General features: G+C 37.8%; 1 protein-coding gene across 1 annotated transcript in view; it reads left to right on the top strand.

The window, feature by feature from the left end:
• Window positions 1–18,017, top strand: part of atp10a (ATPase phospholipid transporting 10A) — a 57,791-nt gene extending 39,774 nt beyond the window's left edge. Inside the window, 7 exon segments of the mRNA XM_048199212.1 lie at window positions 3,577–3,653; window positions 7,347–7,472; window positions 8,663–8,863; window positions 9,427–9,507; window positions 10,312–10,416; window positions 12,477–12,664; window positions 13,565–18,017. Coding sequence (XP_048055169.1) covers window positions 3,577–3,653; window positions 7,347–7,472; window positions 8,663–8,863; window positions 9,427–9,507; window positions 10,312–10,416; window positions 12,477–12,664; window positions 13,565–14,300 — 1,514 coding nt within the window. The 3' untranslated portion in view covers window positions 14,301–18,017.
• Window positions 18,018–20,684: the final 2,667 nt, after the last annotated feature.

Genomic DNA, 20,684 nt, shown 5'->3' with positions numbered 1-20,684 from the left:
TCATGTCTGGTGTGGACAGACAAATTGCTGGAATCTCATCGCATCACGTCTGGTTAGGACACAGCGTTAAGCATTAAGGACTTTTTTATTGAAAGTACCATTATGTGATTCTATTGTATATTAAGCATAATTTATTAGAATATAGCTAGATAAATGTCTAATTCAGAAAGTCCTTTAATAGATGTTTTTAAAACGTTGTCATGAAGAAAATGTTTTCTAATTGTCAAAAAAACTAATTGAAATAAATTGTAAAAAAAAAAAAAAAAAAAAAAAAAAACAGCCCTTTTTGTCATGATTATGACCAGTAGCAATGTCTGTTTTGCATTTGTTCAGGTGATATGATTTACAAAACCGATCTGGGTAGTGTTTCCTAAAAGCATCATAAGCCTAAGTTGATCGTAGCTCCATTGGTGGCAATGGTTCTACGATCAATTTAGGCTTACAATGCTTTTGGAAACGCTACCTAGGGCTGCGTTTCTCAAAAGCTTCATAAGCTAAGTTGATTGTAAAAACATTGCAACCAATGGTCTCTAGGATCTACTTAGGCTTACGATGCTTTTGGGAAACACAGCCCTGATTGGTTAGTTCATGCATCTGACTGATCTTTGATATCAGCTCGCTGATTCAGTGGCAAGATTATACAATATGTAAATTATTATGCACTGATAAAGTCATATGGACCACTTTTATAAAACTTTTGCATTTCCATTCACTCCAATTGCATGGAAGAGCATGACTAGTACAAAATGTTCATTTGATTTCAGCAGCAAAAAAGAAATCCATACGGGTTTGAAAAGATATGAGGGTGAGTAAACGATGAGAGTTTTCATTTTTGGGTGAACTATCCCTTTAAGCAATGCATGGTTCGTTCTTTGTAAGAAGCACAAGATTGGTAGCATAGATGTTATTTTTTTGTTGTTGTTGTTTCATGTACTTTTTGCTTGGCAAGTCAAATTTGGAGATTAATGGTCCCCAGTGTTGCCAAGTAAACATTTCAGTGGACTGGTGACTGGACAGCACGTGTCTGTCCTTTCCCCAGTGCAGAATGCCACATTTACAAGCCTACGCAGCACTCTGGCTAATTATCCAGATGGCTTCAGGGAGAGAGAGAGAGCGAGAGAGAGATGCAAGGTGCATCAAGACTGAGCCACCTGCCTGCAGGAAGAGTGGGTTACCTCAGGTCATCCCCCTGCTTTAAAGATTTTGTAATTCATTATGCCTCATGAAAAGAAAGGAGCAGATTTGTTAAACATTAACACTGTTGTTTTGGATAAAAAATGAGAGAGGGAGTGCTCAAACAACCCTCAGCAGTGCTGTAAATAAACTCTTTTGCCTTCGAAATTGACAGACTTCATTACAGAATGAATCAGAGCCTTGTCTCTAATGAACGGACATTTATGGTGTACAGACACGTTCGCAGCAGATGTTACCGGTTCTCACGCGAAGCATATTTGCTTTGTTGGTGTACTTCAAATAAAGGTGGTCTTGTTGAATTTGGCTGCCATGCTTGTTTGTTTCAGTTTAGACAAAGGCGACTGACGGTCTCAGCGGGCTTTTACTTTTCTATATACTTCAAAGCCTACTAGCTTTTTAGCTTGAAAGTCAGCTTTTGATGATAGCTTGGGGTCAAGTCAGCACTGCGCCTCACGCCTCAGGGCTCAGGCAACAGAAGATGATTTTAAAAACCACCTCGAGGCAGATTCAAAGGTCCAAGACAAACATCTTTGAAAACATATTATGTGTTAATTGAAGTACACTGCCTCTCACCATACAGAAGGTTCACATGTTGTCAATTTAGTTCAGAATTATGTTACTGTTATGATTGTTTATATTTTCTTTCAAAAATGCCACAGCTGTATTCTCATGTTTTACAATAAACACAATCACAAAATCATGCTTGATTTAAATTATAGTGTAATACAAGAACAATAAATAAATATTTCAGACCTCCATACAAGCTGGATGCTATATAATTGCTAACCTTACTTGCAGTTTTCCTCTGATCAGATATTCTGAAATATTCTGAGACTGTGCAACTTTGACTTTGTATGCATATTTTTTCTAACCGCTTGTTCATAATTTCAAACTCTAACAATCAAACCCAACAAACACCTTTAACCCGCTCTAAATATCTTTGTCTAACCCTGCTTAATGCTATATATCCATTAAAGGATTAGTTCACTTTCAAATGAAAATTTCCTGATAATTTACTTACCCCCTTGTCATCCAAGATGGTCATGTCTTTCTTCAGTCGAAAATAAATTAAGGTTTTTAATGAAAACATTCCAGGATTTTTCTCCATATAGTGGACTTCAATGGCCTCCAAACGGTTGAAGGTCAAAATTACAGTTTCTTTGCAGCTTCAAAGCGTTCTACACGATCCCAGACGAGGAATAAGAGTCTTACCTAGAGAAACCATCACTCATTTTCTAAAAAAAAATTAAAATTTTATACATTTTAACCCTAAATCTTGAACTAGTTCTCTTCTTCTTCTTCTCTATTAGAATTCCAGTAGTGTAGACACTGCTAAGTGTATTACTGCCGTCCTCAGGTCAAAGTTTGAACTAAATTGTCATATACAATATGCTAGTGCAAGTATATAACAATTAGTTCAAACTTTGACCTGTGGAGGGCAGTAAAACACTTATTTATGGCTAAAACATATATAACTTTTAATTTTTTTTAGAAAATGAATGATGGTTTCTCTAGATGAGACCCTTATTCCTCATCTGGTATCATTTAAAGCCCTTTGAAGCTGCAATGAAACTGTAATGACCTTCAACCGTTTGGGAGAAAAACGAAAAATATGGAGAAAAATCCTGGAATGTTTTCATCAAAAACCTTCATTTCTTTTCAACTGAAGAGAGAAGGACATGGACATCTTGGATGACATGGGGGTGAGTAAATTATCAGGAAATTTTAATTTGAAAGTGAACTAATCCTTTAAAATTGCAGGCTTTTTAAAGCTGTTTTTAACTTTTCGGACAGGGTGTTAAGCCAACATTTGTGTATTTGTACCATTTTCTGTAATAAATTTAGTTTAAGTTGTGCTTAAATAAAGTTTGTGTTCTTTAAAACTTAAAAGTATCATATAGAACAGGATTAAATGAAACCCAAAATATTTAATTTTCAGTCAAGAAGATTATTTGTAATGTTTAGATCCTTTGTTGGTCAAACGTTGCTATATGAATTTGCAGCTTAGACTTCACCAAGCTTAAACTGTGTAATGGAATGCACAATTTAGCATGACCACCCCTAATACTTGGTTTCCTGTTTGATTTGACTTTGTAGTAAGCATTTTTCAGACTATAGGTGTGTAAAAGGTGACATTGACGTAAAGTCATGTCACCCCCGTTATTGCACAGTGTCTTTCTGGTTAATTTCAGAGACCACAGCTTGCTTCTGGGTGCTTTGCGTTTAATTTATGTTGTTTATTTCTGCCAGCAGAGCATTTTGCTGCTGATGCAATGTTTGCATTAATGCAGGCTGACATTGTGCAAAGTGAACAGGAATTAATAAATCCTATACCCTTCTCTCTTGCCCTCTTTTTGTCTCTCTCTTTCTCATTCATCCTAGGTGACGGAGCTAATGATGTTAGTATGATCCAAGTGGCTGATGTAGGGGTGGGAATCTCTGGACAGGAGGGCATGCAGGTGAGGAGAACCTGAAAAGATCAGGGCAAAGTAATGCTGTTTGAAAGAGGATGTGGAGATGACTGCAATCTGGCTACATCTAGAGCATGCAGTGTGAGCACACTTTACGCTCTGCCTTAAGTGTAGAGTACAAGAGGAATGAGCATTCCAAAGCAGGACTGCAGAGTTCATGCACCAAAAAAACGTATATACATAATTCATGTTTTATGAAGATGTTTTGGCCAAGATACGGAGAGGCAGTCTGTACTCAGACAGATGATAAATGGTACCTTACACCAGTGGTTCTCAATTGGTGGTTCACAAACCAATTATGAGTTGCTGATCTCCTAAATACAAATAATAAGATGCAGTTAACCATATTATTGAGTATAGTTACACATTTTCATGTTACCTTCTGATGCGTAAATTACACGCAGTTATAGCTCAAATGTGCTGTTTGTTTGTTTTTGTTTGGTGTAAGTTGCTAAATAAGGACTATAACAACTACCACAGTAATGGGATTTTATGTGTTTGACAAATCTGACAAACATTGTAGTGGTTACATATTTATAACCATCGTGATCCAGGAGAGGATAGCAAAATACACATGTAGTTTGGGTTCTGTAACAGTTTTTAAAGGATTAGTTCACTTCAGAATTAAAATTTCCTGATAATTTACTCACCCCCATGTCATCTAAGATGTTTGTCTTTCTCTCTTCAGTTGAAAAGAAATTAAGTTTGTTGAGGAAAACATTCCAGGATTTTTCTCCATATAGTGAACTTCAACAGTTACCAATGGGTTGAAGGTTCAAATTGCAGTTTCAGTGCTGCTTGAAAGGGCTCTACACGATCCCAGCCAAGGAATACGGGTCTTGTCTATTGAAATGATCAGTCATTTTCTAAAATAAAAAATATATATAGTTTTTAACCACAAATGCTCATCTTGCACTAGCTCTGCGATGCGGCACGCATTACGTAATCATGTTGGAAAGGTCACGCGTGACGTAGGCGGAAGTACCGAGTAAGTGTTTACAAAGTGAATGTGCAAAGACCAAGTCAAACTTCCTTTACAAAAAAAAGGTCAAACAATGATGATGGAGGAGAAAATGAGATGGAGTTTTTCACCCTACCACAGAACTTCCGCCTACGTCATGCGTGGCCTTTCCAACATGATTACGTCATGCGTGGCGCATCGCAGAGCTAGTGCAAGACGAGCACTATGTTATTTTTATTCATTTTTTTTAGAAAATGACCGATCGTTTCGCTAGATAAAACCCTTATTCCTCGGCAGGGATCGTGTGAAGCCCTTTGAAGCTGCATTGACACTGCAGTTTGGACCTTCAATCCACTGGTAACTGTTGAAGTCCTGAAGTGCTGCTAACTAATTTTGTGAAATTGTGATACATTTATTTCAGGATCTCATTTTTGAGGGCCTAAATGTGCTCAAACTCATGAAACTTTGCACACGTGTCAGAAATGGTGAAAATTTACGTCTGAAATGGGTTTCAGAATTAGGTGTGGCAAAATGGCTCAATAGCGCCACCTACAAAATTTCAACGAAGTGCCCCTGACACTACATTTCACGTAGAGTTATGAAATTTGGTACACACATCTAACAGCCAAATACCTACAAAAAAGTCTCTTGGAGACTTCTGAAAACCAACAGGAAGTCAGATATTTTGAAAATTTGTGCAGTTTTTGCCATTTCCAGGCATTGTACTTTAGCAAACTCCTCCTAGAGCTTTAATCAGATCAACATCATATTTGGTCAGTCTGATCTAAAGGCCTTTGTGACATCAAATTGCGAAGATCTAGAGTTGTCCGTGGCGGCCTAACAAAGTTCGATGTTTCGCCATGAAAGAGGAAGTTGTTGTAACTCGGGTATACAATGTTGGATCTGCCCCAAACTTCACATGTTTTATTAGAGTCCTGGCCTGAAGACATCTACATGCCAATATTCAGTTACAGTCATAGCGCCACCTGCCGGCAACAGGAAATTACATGTTTAACACTGTGATTAACTCCTCATAGACATTTAACCAGAACAACATCATATATGGTCAGTCTAATCTTGAGGCCTTAACAACGTTAAATTGCAAAGATCTTGAGTTTTTGTTGGAAGGCGTGTCCGTGGCGGCCTGACGAAGTCTGATGTTTTGCCATTAAAAAGGAAGGTGTAGTAACTCGGGCAAACAATGTCCAATCTCCCCCAAACTTCACATGTGTGATAAGAGTCCTGGCCTAAAGACATCTACTTGACAATATTCAGTTAGTCATAGCGCCACCTGTTGGCAGCTGGAAGTTTGGCACTTTGAAATGACTTGGCCGTATTTCTCCGGTATTCACTCGCTTACATGCATGTCGCCCACAGTTCACTGTTTTCCTGATGCCAACGGGTGGCGGTGAGCCCGGGTGCGAGGGCCCTTTCATAGCTGCTTGAATATTTTCTTTATTTATTGCAAAAAAAAAAAAAAAAGAATGTTAGTGCTGTATTAACTTGCCACTTGATTGAAAGTATGAGTCCTGAAGCCGGTAGAGAACCACTGCCTTGTACAACTTTATCGTTAAATTGACTCTTCCACTGATATATTGACCCATGCCTTTTCTTAACGGCAGTTAACCTAAATGCACTGTATTGCAGTGGCAGCAGTCTGACGTTGTTTAGGTATGCAGCATATGGCTGCTTCAGCGGTTCATTTCTAAAGCACCCTCCACTTTTTCGTCTCTGGGAACAACAAATCTCATTCTGGTTTCTCAGAAAATCTCCACTTTGCACACAAAACACTTACCCACCCCCTTCCGCCCCGTTCTCAGTGGCAAGCCTTACAGAATCTACATCCTGATGAGGTGAGAAGAGAGACAGGAAGCGCTATGAGCTCATCTGTTTGACGCTCTGCCTCATGCAGATTAATTAATTCAGAGAAAGATCTGGACGTAATGAGGCGCCACTCTCCACTGTGTGCTAAAGTACTCTTCTTATCCGAGATCTCGTTAAGGTCAGCATTCAGTATAAACAACCCTAATGAGAATCTGTTTATGACTCTGTCCCGTAGACATAATGTACCAAACGCAGCAGGGTAATATTTGATCTCACCTGTTTTTTTTATGCTTTCTTGCTGTTGAGAGAATGACGTTGAGGGTGGAGAAACATGGCTGATGGTGCTGTCAGGCCAATTGTAACTGATTAAAATCCCAAATGCCATTAGAGGCGACAAGGCAGTATCTGTCACGCTGATAGATGACATGTTAACTGCCTGACGCGTGCAGCTGTCGAAAACGCATCATAAAGTAAAGATGGGTGATGGACGGGGGATCGTTTTCACCAGATTCCACTGCCAGGAAGGCTTTTCATAATTCTTTTATGCAAAAATGTCCTTACCACTGTTTTGTCACCAGGCTGATGTTAATCTTTTGTCTTATGAATGTATGTGGATGCCATGCCACCATGTTTGTGTGTCTCATGATGGATCTTGGGCCTCAAGGCAGATGTCACCAAAATCCATTTTATATGAATGTGTTTGAACACTTTAACTCATTGGGCCAACATGTAACAGTAGCATAGGCAAACGGCGTACGTTTTATTTTTCCCACTTTGTAATAATGCTAAAAATATACTTTAATTTTTTCATTCTACCTTTCTGAGTATTTGACATTGTGGTCATAATAATGTTGTCAAACCTTTATTAACATTTACTGTTCACATTGTGTTCATAGGCGGTAATGGCCAGTGACTTTGCCCTGCCACGGTTTCGATACCTGCAGAAGCTGCTCTTGGTTCACGGCCATTGGTGTTACTCTCGTCTTGCCAACATGATCCTCTACTTCTTCTACAAAAACGCTGTGAGACCCTGAAGTTTACTCATTTCCTGATTATAATTGGCTTTAATGTATAGATTGATCTACTTCAAAAAGACTTTGAAGAACTCTATGGCAGGGATATTATATAAGCTGGTCATTATTGAAAAATAATCTCTGACATGGTGATCAGTCTTGTATCACCCTGAATGAGGTTTATTTTGTGATAATGACCAGCTTGCTGTACATTATCTTGCTTATTTGAATGAATTATTGGTTTTATGTTAGAAATGTTTGATTAACGTGAGGAGATTGAGTGCTACAAGTGATATGGAAGGAAGAAATTAGTTGTCAGTTGGTCGTCAGTCAAATATAGAATGTATAGGGCGTTTTGGATCCTGTAAAATTATTAAAATGTCAAATTCACTTTTTTAATATCTATAAACATCTTGATGCCTTTAAAATATTGCAATTTAATCATTAAATTTAAATTTTCACAAAACTTTAATGGCCCCTAGAATATTTTGTATGAATATCAGAACATGTAATATATCAAAATAAAGAACAAAAAAACAGGAAAAAAACATGCATTCTTTTTTATCAACACTTGAAAGTGGGTAAGTTTCAACTTTCTGAACAAGACTCTTTGAAAATAGCTTGTTGTTGTTGTTTTTATAAAGACTACATAGTGCATAAGCAATGCTTTTATTGCTTGTTCCTTTTTTTTGTGCCTTTGTTTTGATCCAGAGATTCAGTACTCTTTCAGAAATTGCGTAATAGCGCCCCCTACCTTTATAATAGTGAAAACACAGAAAGCCGGAAAATTCCGTCAATGGCAGGATTGGAGTTAAATTACTAAATTTGCACACAAAAAAATTTAATGCTTTAAATTTAGTTTCTGTAAACATACAGATACCCTGTACTTCAGCAATTAAACTAAACAAATTGACATTAGGATTGATCAATCAGAATAGAGTATTCCAGAGAGCCATGTAATAGTGCATTTAGTTTCATGATGTGACTAGTTTATAGCTAGAAGCTCTTAAACGTTGTTGTCTGTTCTTTATATATTCTTTGATTAATGATGATCTATTCTTAGAGAGGTCCTAGAAACGTCTTGGTCGTAATGAAGATGCATGACTTGTAATGAGGCAACAGCTGCAGTCCTCATTGCAGACCTTTTTTGTCTTTCTCTTACCCTTTTCCCCTCTATTGTACTGTCTCTCTCACCCTAGATGTTTGTTGCCCTCATCTTCTGGTATCAGTTCTACTGTGGGTTCTCCGGGTCAGCAATGGTTGATCAGTGGTATCTGATCTTCTTCAACCTGATGTTCTCCGCCTTCCCTCAGCTCATCACTGGCACCCTTGACAAAGATGTGTCAGCAGAAACCCTGCAGGAGTTGCCGCAGCTCTACATGAATGGACAAAACTCAGAGGTACAGCCAGAACATAATTACACCATCCATGAATAGCATAAATCAAATTATTATTGCGGCTGAAAAGACTTTTGAAAGTTTAATGTAAATGGTAAATAAAAACCCATGAACAGCGTTTTGCCACATGTATTCACACATGAGTTGCCCCCAGTTTGCAGCATCAGCAGTTCCTCTATAAGCAGATGAAGTATATTACCCATGCAGCGGTTGCCACAGTTATTGCTTTGATTGTTTTTTGCTGACCCGTTTCAAAATGGGTCTTTTATTCTGTGCTGAGTTTCATGAGGGGGAAAACAGCACGAGCAAGAGCAAACATTTTATAAAAACCACTAATCATCCTGAAATTGTGCAACCTGGGATAATTAAACTGCTGTGGTTGCCTCTGCTTTGCTAACAATAAGCCTCTGCAGAGGTCTTCCTTTATTTTGATTTATTCACAAACCATTTCTTCATGTTCTATGACTCCATTAGTGGAACATCTAATGACATTATAATAAAACGTGGTCATCTGGAATCGTGGAATGGTTTTTGCCTGCCCCTGATTGTTTCAATTTCTTTTACAGGAATATAAACCCTACATGTTCTGGATGAACATGATTGATGCCTTTTACCAAAGCCTCATCTGTTTCTTCATCCCCTATTTTGTAAGTTTGATTTGATTATTTTGTGCATTTGCCGAATTTTCCATGATTTGTCTGCTCAAGTATGCCATGCTTGAGATGAAGGCAGTCTGATCTTAATGGAACATTCGGTAACACTAAAGCCTATATTTCTAATGCATTATAAAAGTGTTTTTAAAGCATTAATTTTTCCTTGTAATGCACCTTATAATTGTATGGTCTCATGAATAATTGTAATCACTGTTATAATACATTATAATACTTATGTATTCATTGTTACACCTTTAGAAAATATAATGCATTAATGGCAAGCAACCAATTTCAGAAGCAACAAGTAATCTGCAAATGTCATAATGCATTTTAATTTTGGTTACAATTATTTATGAAAGTATCTAATGTATTATAACATACATTATGAATACTGTTATAATGCATTATACGTAAAAGCTTTAAGTAAAGTGTTACAGTATTTAAAGTTGAAGTGCACTGCAAAAATGACTTCTTAATGATTTTTACTTGTTTTCCAGTAAAAATATTGATTAAAAAAATCTTTACTTTAAGCAACACATTTGAGACTTATTGTCATAGATTGTATCTTCACTAATTATGTATTTTATTGCACTGGCAGATGCTTTCTTTCATCTGTCACCTTTTTATTCATAAAAAATTTGTCTTGTTTCAAGGATTTTCAGATATTTTAAATGCAAATCTATACAAAAATACAAATTAAAACTAGGATTTTCGCAGAGTGTAATGTCAATATACTTAAAACAGAGTCTATAAGTAAGCAACAGTGTTGTCTGAACTTTGTATGTCATAATTTTGCAGGCTTACGTTGACTCTGATGTGGATTTGTTTACGTGGGGAACTCCCATCACTGCCTTGGCACTCTTTACCATTTTGATGCACTTGGGCATCGAAACCAAAACCTGGGTGAGTGAGTCTCAAAATGCAATAGGATGGTGTGATGTATTTGGCTAAAACTCATGGCCAAACTAACTCACTCTCTGGTGAACCAAATCTGAACCAAGTCTCTGGTTAAGCCTGTTTATTGTGTCTAACCCTAAACATCATTTGCAAAAATGCTGATAAGAGTAGAGAAGTCTGTTGTCAATCAGATCAATGTCCATTTTAATGAATCAACTGAGCAGTTTATTTACACCATCTGTTTAGAAATGGATGTCCTTGCATGGCATTTGCATGCATGTTGTTTATTCGTGTATTGATTCACGTTTCTGAAATAAAAATTAGAACTATAAAAAGACACATTTTATTCATTAACGTACTTGGCGAAAAACTTTTTAGTATTTTATTTGAAGTATTTTAAACTTGCAGTACCATGTTTTCTGGCCTTGTCGAATGTGTGCCCCACCCTTTTATATATATATATATATATATATATATATATATATATATATATATATATATATATATATATATATATATATATATATATATATATATATATATATATAAAAGGGTGGGGCACACATTCGACAAGGCCAGAAAACATGGTACTGCAAGTACCATGTATATATATATACATATAAGTATATATATATATATATATATATATATATATATATATATATATATATATATATATATATATATATATATATATATATATATATATATATATATAAAATATGACATACAGTATTAATTTTAATTGTTCAGGTCTTTAAAAGATCTTAAATTGTAATTTGATTTAGTAGACAAAACAGCAGCAACCCTGATATTGACTTTGTACTGCATATTTGTCATTGTTGCATAAACTTCTAAAACAATCCGTTAGGGTGTCGCAATATGTATGAGTATATATACATCTTGTGTACGATCCACCAGGATTCAGAAATGATAAAGTGCTTTAGCTTTGCTGAAATCAGAAACCCATCCCACGCACGTGTACGAGGGGAAAGAGAAAGCAAGTCTTTCCTTACTTTCTCCAAGTATGAAATGAGGCTGAACACTGTAGCAAGGAAGACCAGGATGATGCTGACACGGCCAGAGACATTTATGCAGGGAGCCTCCATGATTGGTTTGAACCGGGTGATACTGCGCCATCAGGGGCCATACATCAGCCTGACAGTCCATGCAGGCAGCCTGAGTCCAGCCCACTGTGCTTGTCTCTCTCGCTCACCACGGTGGCGTATACATGGCCGACACGCACAGGGTGGCCAAAGCTAATAGTTGATTTTACCGATGCATGTCCTGTGGTGTATTGCATTTATGTATGTGTGCAGCCCGTACCTGCTTCTCCTCTATTTTTCCCTTTTTCCGTGAGTCGCTGTTTTAGATTTATGAGGGCGAATTGGATTAGAGCTTTTTCCATTACGCCGGCGCTGTAAATTTTCAGCTGACAAGTTTCGGTGCGTGAAAAATGTCCTCTGCAGCCTCACTGTCTTTCCGGACATGATGATGGCTTCTGGTGTGAAAGAGGCCGTTCTTCACAGTAAATGGCTCAAGTACAGAGTAAACGTTTCCTATAGTTGGGCTGGCAGGTTCATCGTTCCACATGCTGCCTGGGAAAATGAACACATGTACTAGAGAGAGCAAGTGAAACTCCTTTTAGGTCATTTGAGGTGAGGTCAGTGTGGAGGCCAAGTACACGTCAGAAGGTCGTCGCACAATTTCCGCGCCCAACCCTTTTCAGTTCCATAAAGTGACGCAGTTCAGGATTAAAACAACAAGCTTTACTCTTGCTACACCAAGTGCACACTACATGCTCACCAGAGAATGGTTGAATTTTGTTACTACTTTTTTCATTTTCTTCTGTACATGGTGTAGAGACTGAATCATGTAATAGAAATAACCAGAAACGCATTTGATCCAGTGTTCTTGCATTTCTTAGTTCTCACTAATAACAATGTGAATAATGTATGAAACGTTTGCAAATTTGTTCTCATTTTGAGTCGTGGTAAAATATCTAATTCAGGCAATTTAGCAATTCTTGGTTAACTCTGCCTTGATTGTCTTTAATTATTTCACAGACATGGATGAACTGGGTATCGATTGGCTTCAGTATAGCTCTCTTCTTTACCGTGGCGCTGTGCTACAACGCCTCCTGCCCTACCTGTTTCTCTCCCTCCAACACTTACTGGACCATGCAGAAGCTGCTGGGAGATCCTACATTCTACCTGCTGTGTGTTGTCACACCTGTTGCCGCTCTTCTTCCCAGGTATTTCTAAACGTAATTATACCCTGTTGGAAGTATTTGATCTAATTGAAATTATTTGAGCTAATCATTTATTTAAGTTTAGTTCCATGTTGTTTAGATAAGAGTAAGATGCTCGCAAATGCAACAAGATCTTCGCTATTGGCGACTAAATAATGTCTATCATTAGCCATTGGCTAATAAATTCTTATATTTTACACGCCAGTGTGTGTGTTAGAGGCTAAATATAAGTTTGACATAGATATAGGCCTATTTTCACTCACTGAACGCGGACTGAGCGCTTGAGAGTTTCGCTCTCTGTCAAGAGATCTGTATTTCAATTCAGCTCAATGGATGCGCGCAGCGTACCTGTATTTGACGTACCGCAAACTCTAGTGAAGGCGCACGACTCGACGTCGCTTTGCGTGCATGAGAAACAGCGCTCTCAGCAAAGAGAGAGAGAGATTCTTACACATAATGCAGAATCAACACGCTACATGTGAACGATTTACTTTGTTGTATTGTCCTGTCAAAATAACGGAGTTCATTTGGAATTACTCAGCTTTTAAGAACAAGCAGAAGAGATTCCTGTTTGAATGACCAACAATACCTTAAGCACCACCACACGTCCTAAGTTCAGTTAAAATGACAAATATGCATTCATACATGGTTACCAAGTTTTGTAATTAATAAAGTTCATCATTAAATAGTGCCTGATAAGTATATCAGTTTGGCAAGTAAACTAAAAAATTTACTAGCCAATGGCGTAGAGGGTTGTGTATTTAAAATTATGTATGTATGTATGTATGTATGTATGTATGTATGTATGTATGTATGTATGTATAAAAATTATTTCAATATATATTTCTAATCACAGTTTTGCTGTTTCTTCTTTGCTAACCCTTTACTTTGTTCATTTCTCAGATACTGTTATAGAGCTTGTCAGGGAACTCTATTCCCAAACCCTGTCCACGTGGGAAGACAACTGGACAAACTGCCAGTGGACATGCGCAGGATCTTCATGAGTCAGAGCCAGATGAAGCTGGGATCACTCGGGTCACTGTTTGCCCCCCGCGCCCCGTTTTTCCCTCTCTGCAGGCCTTTCCAGAAAGATTACAGGCCCAGGGGAAAGCAAGCCCACATGAGTGGCACCAAACAGAAGGAGAAAGCTATAGCCAGCCCCATCCCATCAAAGAGAATGGAGATGCCGGACACACCTTTAAGCTCAAAGAACTCTGACAACCATATCACACTCAACTTCAGAATGCAGGAAAAAGTTCAGTCCTGCAGACAGGGCTCAGACGGCCCCCTATCTGAGAACTTACACTGCGTGAAGGAACCTTCGAGTCCCATTACAGGCACTTTGCCGTACTCCAAAGACACTCCTGGCTCCAGGACTATTTTGGATAGCACGGGCTTGGACGCCCCGCTGAGCCCAACAGACCTCTGTCAGGTCGGGTTGCTCACCTCCACTCCGTTGCTTCCTCAAACCGAGACTATGCAGCTCATGTCGCCTCCCAGAAGTTGTTTTTTGGGACAAAAACTAGACGATGAGGACCAAATAAACCAAAAGTCCCTACTGACACGGGCCGGGGATGTGGATCACATCCAGTCATCTAGCTGCCTACAAGAACATTCACTCAAAACAACATTTCTATGATTCTTTCTACCTGTTACGCTGTTTCAAATTTGCACGTTAGCTTTAAGAAATGTTATTATATATTCATGAATATTTTATGAAGATATAGGTTGGTACTACATATATATATATATTTTAGATGTATAAAGTTTAGAATAAAGTTTGTTTTGTTTTTGTTTTTTGAGAGAGAGAGAGAGAGAGAGAGAGAGAGAGAGAGAGTGGTCAGCATATGCAAACTGGATGGTCTTATTTTTTACTATGACTGACTTTTTGGATTTTTTTTTTTTTTTTTTTTTTTCCTTCTAAACCATCTCAAAGGAGGAGGAGGTTTATTTCTCGAGGCAGAAGCAGTGCAGACACATTCCTTTATCTGTTTATTTGAACCTGGATGTTCTGGCGCACTTTAAAGAACCTTCCTCTTCTACCATCAGACACTGCTGATAGCACTACACTCCTATTTCCCCTTCCCAATCCTAAAAATTCATGGTACCCTTCATTGTCAGTAGCTGCAGAAATTCTAGTAATACTTTGCCAAAAGTGTACATGAGAAGTCATTTACTAATACCTGAACTGATACTTAAACTTTGAATAAAGGTATGAGCTAATCGAGAACTATTAATGTGCTTAGCTGTGACTGGAGTCATTTGCATTAATAATAGTCATAACAACATATTAGTTTTGTAGAATGTTAGTTAAAACTTTCAGAAAAATGAAATCAGGTGATTTCTATGACAAAGAATGTAATGGGGCAAACCCTACTCTGACTTTTAATAAATGAATCATTCTTGATTTTAATTCATTATGATGCCTTCATAACATTTGCTTCACATTCACATCTGCGGTAACATCATTGGATGATCACGCTTTTTAATTTATAATCCCATTTAAAATCTAATTAAAACCTACATTTATTAAAGTCAGATTAGCCAATCTAATGCATTAACTATCAAACTTGTTCAAACATGTAGTTAAGGTGGCCATTATTCACATGACTCCCTCTGACTCCAGTTGTAGCGCTTAATTAGTTCTTGATTAGTTCATTCACCAATCGTTCATTTTAAAGAAACTATTTGTTCAAGTATTATTACATGATTTATGTACCCTATTTGTAAAGTGTTAGTGAAAATCTTTAAATATTCCTTTAATAGTTCTGTTTGTCGTTCGATCCCCTGTGCGACTTGTGTTAGTGTTAGGCAAGTTTTAGCATTTTATGTTTTTGCTGTTAGAAGGACTATGCATAACACTTTTACTCTATTGCGTTCCATTGTTGAAGCTCTTAGACATCTACCAGACATTAAAATGTCAGTAACTGACACAAAAGCACCATCACAGACTTAAATGAGTCAAACATTTTTTTGTAAAAATGGAACTGTCCTCAAGTCTAGCGCAGATGAGCACATCTTTCTCGCTTTTCATACATACACAGATGGTGCTTGTGGCAGGTTCCAGCTCAAATATGTCTTTTTGTTCATTTTTTGCTGCTGCTTTTATTTCTACACACATTCCTGCAGGATAGGATATCACCTTTGCCTTTTTTATATATAGTTATATTCATTCAGTCATAGTGCAGAGTGCTTTAGGAAATAGAGGCCGATGCATAAAGCTACTTAGTGTTGATTGACAGCAAAGGATCTTGATAGATATGTTTCAGTTCGTGTGCGAACTGAAGGACGCGCTGATACGTTTGCTTTAGCCATTTATCAGTTCATATATGCATCTTCTCCTATGATTGTATTTTTCTGCTGTTTCCTCTATACGTGATCCTTGACCAAAGATGCAAGAAGCACATGACTGCTGGAGTGTTTGTACTGTAACCGGTAGCTCTTGCTGAACGATTTATCATTTTGCGATTTAATCGGCTCAGCGTTGCTGCTCCTTTATTAAAGGGAAATTTCAGCCAAAATGACAATTCTGTCATCATTAATTCATCCTCATTTCATTCCAAACCTGTTTGACTGTGATTGTCAATGCAATAAAAGTCAGTGGTGTCCAAAAGAACATTGGACCCCAATGACTTTCATTGCATGGATTCCACAGAAGAAAGTAAGTCATAATGGGTTTAGAACAGCATGAGAGTGAATGAATGAAGACCGAATTGTCATTTTTGTTGGAACTATCCCTACAAGTGTCTAGCAGCCCAAGTTACTGTATCCAAACTGGTCCTATTTTTTCATTACAGGAAGCACTATGTATTATATGCATTCATGACTCGCTCGCCCTCAGGAACCGGCAGCGTATCTTCATGAAAACATTCCATTTTGATCAGTCTATTCTAAGGGAACTAATGGACTATGCTGTGACTGTGCGACTTCTCATTATTTTAAAGCTGTAATATGTGTAATGGACGGTTCAGGCGAGCACATGGGTGGTTATCCTTTTGTTCCGCAATAGAATATTCCACGATTCTGCAAATGTCAGGGGTGTGGCGTATCATAGAATCCCCTAGAGAGATGCTAAAATAGTTTTTATGAGATGATTTGTCATGCTGTGCTCGCATAACCTCAAGGCCTCACCAATCTGTTCGTTCGAGATCTCATTTGGGCAGTCGCTATCAAAACGGCTGATTTATGAACAGCCTACCAGGAGGATTATGAGATCTATTGTGCTCATTACACGATGAATGGCGCCAACAGAATGTGCTCAGACCAAAAAAACTCAAGCTCCTCGACTTCTACTTTCTTGTGATTCTTAAACGCAAAAACCTCATGTTTTTTGTGGGAGGGTCTGAGAGGAATAAACGTAGGGTGTATATAGAGGGCGACGCAGTATTAAGCTGGGTGCGATCTGGAGAAAATGACTGAATGTGTTCGTATGTGTCTGCATACTATAGTAAAACCCTAAAGAAGCTAATATGAAGCACACAAGTACTTTGTCCCCTCAGTTTTTCTTCTGCACAGCTCAGGTTCAGCGTTTGCCGCTTTGAGCAATATTTTTTTTGTCTCGTCGAAATTATAATGTTTATAGCATCCTGAACTTTGCCGAAACGTTTTTTTTTTATTTTCATAGTCTGATAATGGCAACTTTTGTATGTGCTGAAGTGCTTTAGTATATGCAAGAAAAACAGTTTTATACAATGTGGAATATATGTTATGTGCCTTAACACTGGAGAACACATATGTAGACGGCAATACATACAGTGAATTTTATATACGTGCAGTATATGTAGAGTTATTTGGAGTTCTATTAATGAATGAGGTTTAATAAAAGAAAAACATTTGGTTTTTAAGGAATTTAAGAGATGCTTTTTTTCTGTACTCTATTTGTTTTGTTGTTTTTAGATTGGAATGTGCCAGAACTTTGATCCCAGGTTTCAGGTCTGTCAAGTTCTTGGCCAAGCATCACATGCTGTAATAGAATCCATTCACAGCTGCATTCCAAAGCCTTTCCTTAACTTCAGGGCAGATCACCAGCAGGAATGCCGTCCTTCAGAGTTTGTCATAGCACACATTTAACCATTGGGTGAACTTTTTGATACTCAGCATGACTTTTGTCACTGGCGCTGCCATGACCATTTCTGGCTCATTGTACTGTAATTGGTGTTTGTTAAAGTCACACAAAGGTTCAACATGTTCTCACTGTAGACTCACTACATTGGCAGCCCTTCATAAAAACACCTGTTTCAAGTGGTTCTGTGACATTTTGGGGAGTTTGTTAAATTGTTCACTCGTTCCGTGTTTGTTTCTTGACAAGAACAACTCTTTATGGCATAAAACTAAAATAAATTGTAAGCGAATGTTTCATGTGTTCTCATTCTGTTGTTTTATTTTCTTTGTTGAACACTCCAAGAGTACAAAATCATCATAAAACAGGTCTGTATGACTTTTGCGCTATATATTCAAAGTCTAATGGAGGCTTTGTTTGAGGAATAGGCCAAACTTAAAGTCATTATTCCCAGAAAAGTTTTCCTTGCTGGTGTGGTCGCCAAATTTGTTCATGTCAATGTGCATTCATTCGTTCAAATGCCGTGTCAAGGCAGATTTATGATTCTCATGAGGCACATTGACATCAAACTTGGTGTTATGCATTTTGATGCACCATGTTAAGTAGAATATGATTGTGTTAATTGATATTTTTTTTAGTGCTCGATTCTGCTAAATAAGTCATTGGTAATATCAGGGTGGGGTTTTTTTTATTATTATTATTAATATTTTTGGTTGAGCTATTCCTCAGACTAAGCCATGACTTGCCCTGTAATACACCTCAGAGACTCTTCCTTTTTCTCAACTCTACAGGATGGTACAAGTATTCCAGCACATTGTAATTGCTCCCTCTCAATAGGATCTTTAGAATGGCTATTGCACATGACAGCTGAGTGGATGCACTCACCTCAGGGCACAGCTGGAGACATTTCCCTTGGGAATGATATACACAACTAGCAGTGGCAGGAAGCATCTTTCAGCTCAAGAACTGTTTGGTCACCCAAAGGCATGATGGTGTTTTGTATTTTTTAATGCCCTTTTACTGGTGTTACATAATGGCTGAGTTGACGATGTTCATCCAGCTTATCAAGGCTTGATGGCAAAGACCCAATATTTCTCATTCTTTGAGAGTTTCAGAGTTATGTTTTTTAGAATTAATCTATATACAAACCTGATTCCAAAAAAGTTGGGACACTGTACAAATTGTGAATAAAAAAGGAATGCAATCATTTACAAATCTCATAAACGTATATTTTATTCGTAATAGAATATAGATAACATATCAAATGTTGAAAGTGAGACATTTGAGACAAATGTCATGCCAAATATTGGCTCATTTTGGATTTCATGAGAGCTACACATTCCAAAAAAGTTGGGAAAGGTAGCAATAAGATGCTGGAAAAGTTAAATGTACATATAAGGAACAGCTGGAGGACCAATTTGCAACTTATTAGGTCCATTGACAACATGATTGGGTATAAAAAGAGCCTCTTAGAGTGGCAGTTTCTCTCAGAAGTCAAGATGGACAGAGGATCACCAATTCTCCCAATGCTGCGGTGAAAAATAGTGGAGCAATATCAGAAAGGATTTTCTCAGAGAAAAATTGCAAAGAGTTTGAAGTTATCATCATCTACAGTGCATAATATCATCCATAGATTCAGAGAATCTGGAACAATCTCTGTGCGTAAGGGTCAAGTCTGGAAAACCATACTAGATGTCCGTGATCTTCGGGCTCTTAGACGGCACTGCATCACATACAGGACTGACTACTGTAATGGAAATCACAACATGGGCTCAGGAATACTTCCAGAAAACATTGTCGGTGAACACAATCCACCGTGCCATTCGCTGTTTCCGGCTAAAACTCTAAAGAAGCCATATCTAAACATGATCCAGAAGCGCAGGCGTTTTCTCTGGGCCAAGGCTCATTTAAAATGGACTGTGGCAAAGTGGAAAACTGTTCTGTGGTCAGACGAATCAAAATTTGAAGTTCTTTTTGGAAAACTGGGACGCCATGTCATCCGGACTAAAGAGGACAAGGACAACCCAAGTTGTTATCAGCGCTCAGTTCAGAAGCCTGCATCTCTGATGGTATGGGGTTGTATGAGTGCGTGTGGCATGGGCAGCTTACACATCTGGAAAGGCACCATCAATGCTGAAAGGTATATCCAAGTTCTAGAACAACATATGCTCCCATCCAGACGTCATCTCTTTCAGGGAAGACCTTGCGTTTTCTTACATGATAATGCCAGACCACATACTGCATCAATTACAACATCATGGCTGCGTAGAAGAAGGATCCGTAGAAGATCCGTGAAAATCCGTGAAGATCACTAGATCTTTCACCCGTAGAAAACATTTGGCGCATCATAAAGAGGAAGATGCAACAAAGAAGACCTAAGACAGTTGAGCAACTAGAAGCCTGTATTAGGCAAGAATGGGACAACATTTCTATTCCTAAACTTGAGCAACTTGTCTCCTCAGTCCCCAGACGTTTGCAGACTGTTATAAAAAGAAGAGGGGATGCCACACAGTGGTAAAACATGGCCTTGTCCCAACTTTTTTGAGATGTGTTGATGCCATGAAAATGAAAATCAACTTATTTTTCCCTTAAAATGATACATTTTCTCAGTTTAAACATTTGATATGTCATCTATGTTGTATTCTGAATAAAATATTGAAATTTAAAACTTCCACATCATTGCATTCTGTTTTTATTCACAATTTGTAGTGTCACAACTTTTTTGGAATCGGATTTGTACTTGGAGAGATGAACCTAGATAGAATTGGGTTTGGTTTGATTTGTTTTGTTTTGTTTGGGTTTGTCTTTGCCAGCATAATTAATCAATATCAGCCACCACTGATTAAAAAAAAAAATGATTAAAGACATTTTAAAAAATGAATTTTGGGTCAAACTTTTACATATACATTGGGGGCTGGTCATATAATTAGAATATCATCAAAAAGTTGATTTATTTCACTAATT

The sequence above is a fragment of the Megalobrama amblycephala genome, linkage group LG8 (assembly GCF_018812025.1).
Source record: "Megalobrama amblycephala isolate DHTTF-2021 linkage group LG8, ASM1881202v1, whole genome shotgun sequence".
In the NCBI taxonomy this organism is placed as follows: Eukaryota; Metazoa; Chordata; class Actinopteri; order Cypriniformes; family Xenocyprididae; genus Megalobrama; species Megalobrama amblycephala.
The sequence above is the reverse complement of the archived record's forward strand: the minus strand, read 5'-3'. Positions and strand labels throughout refer to the sequence as shown.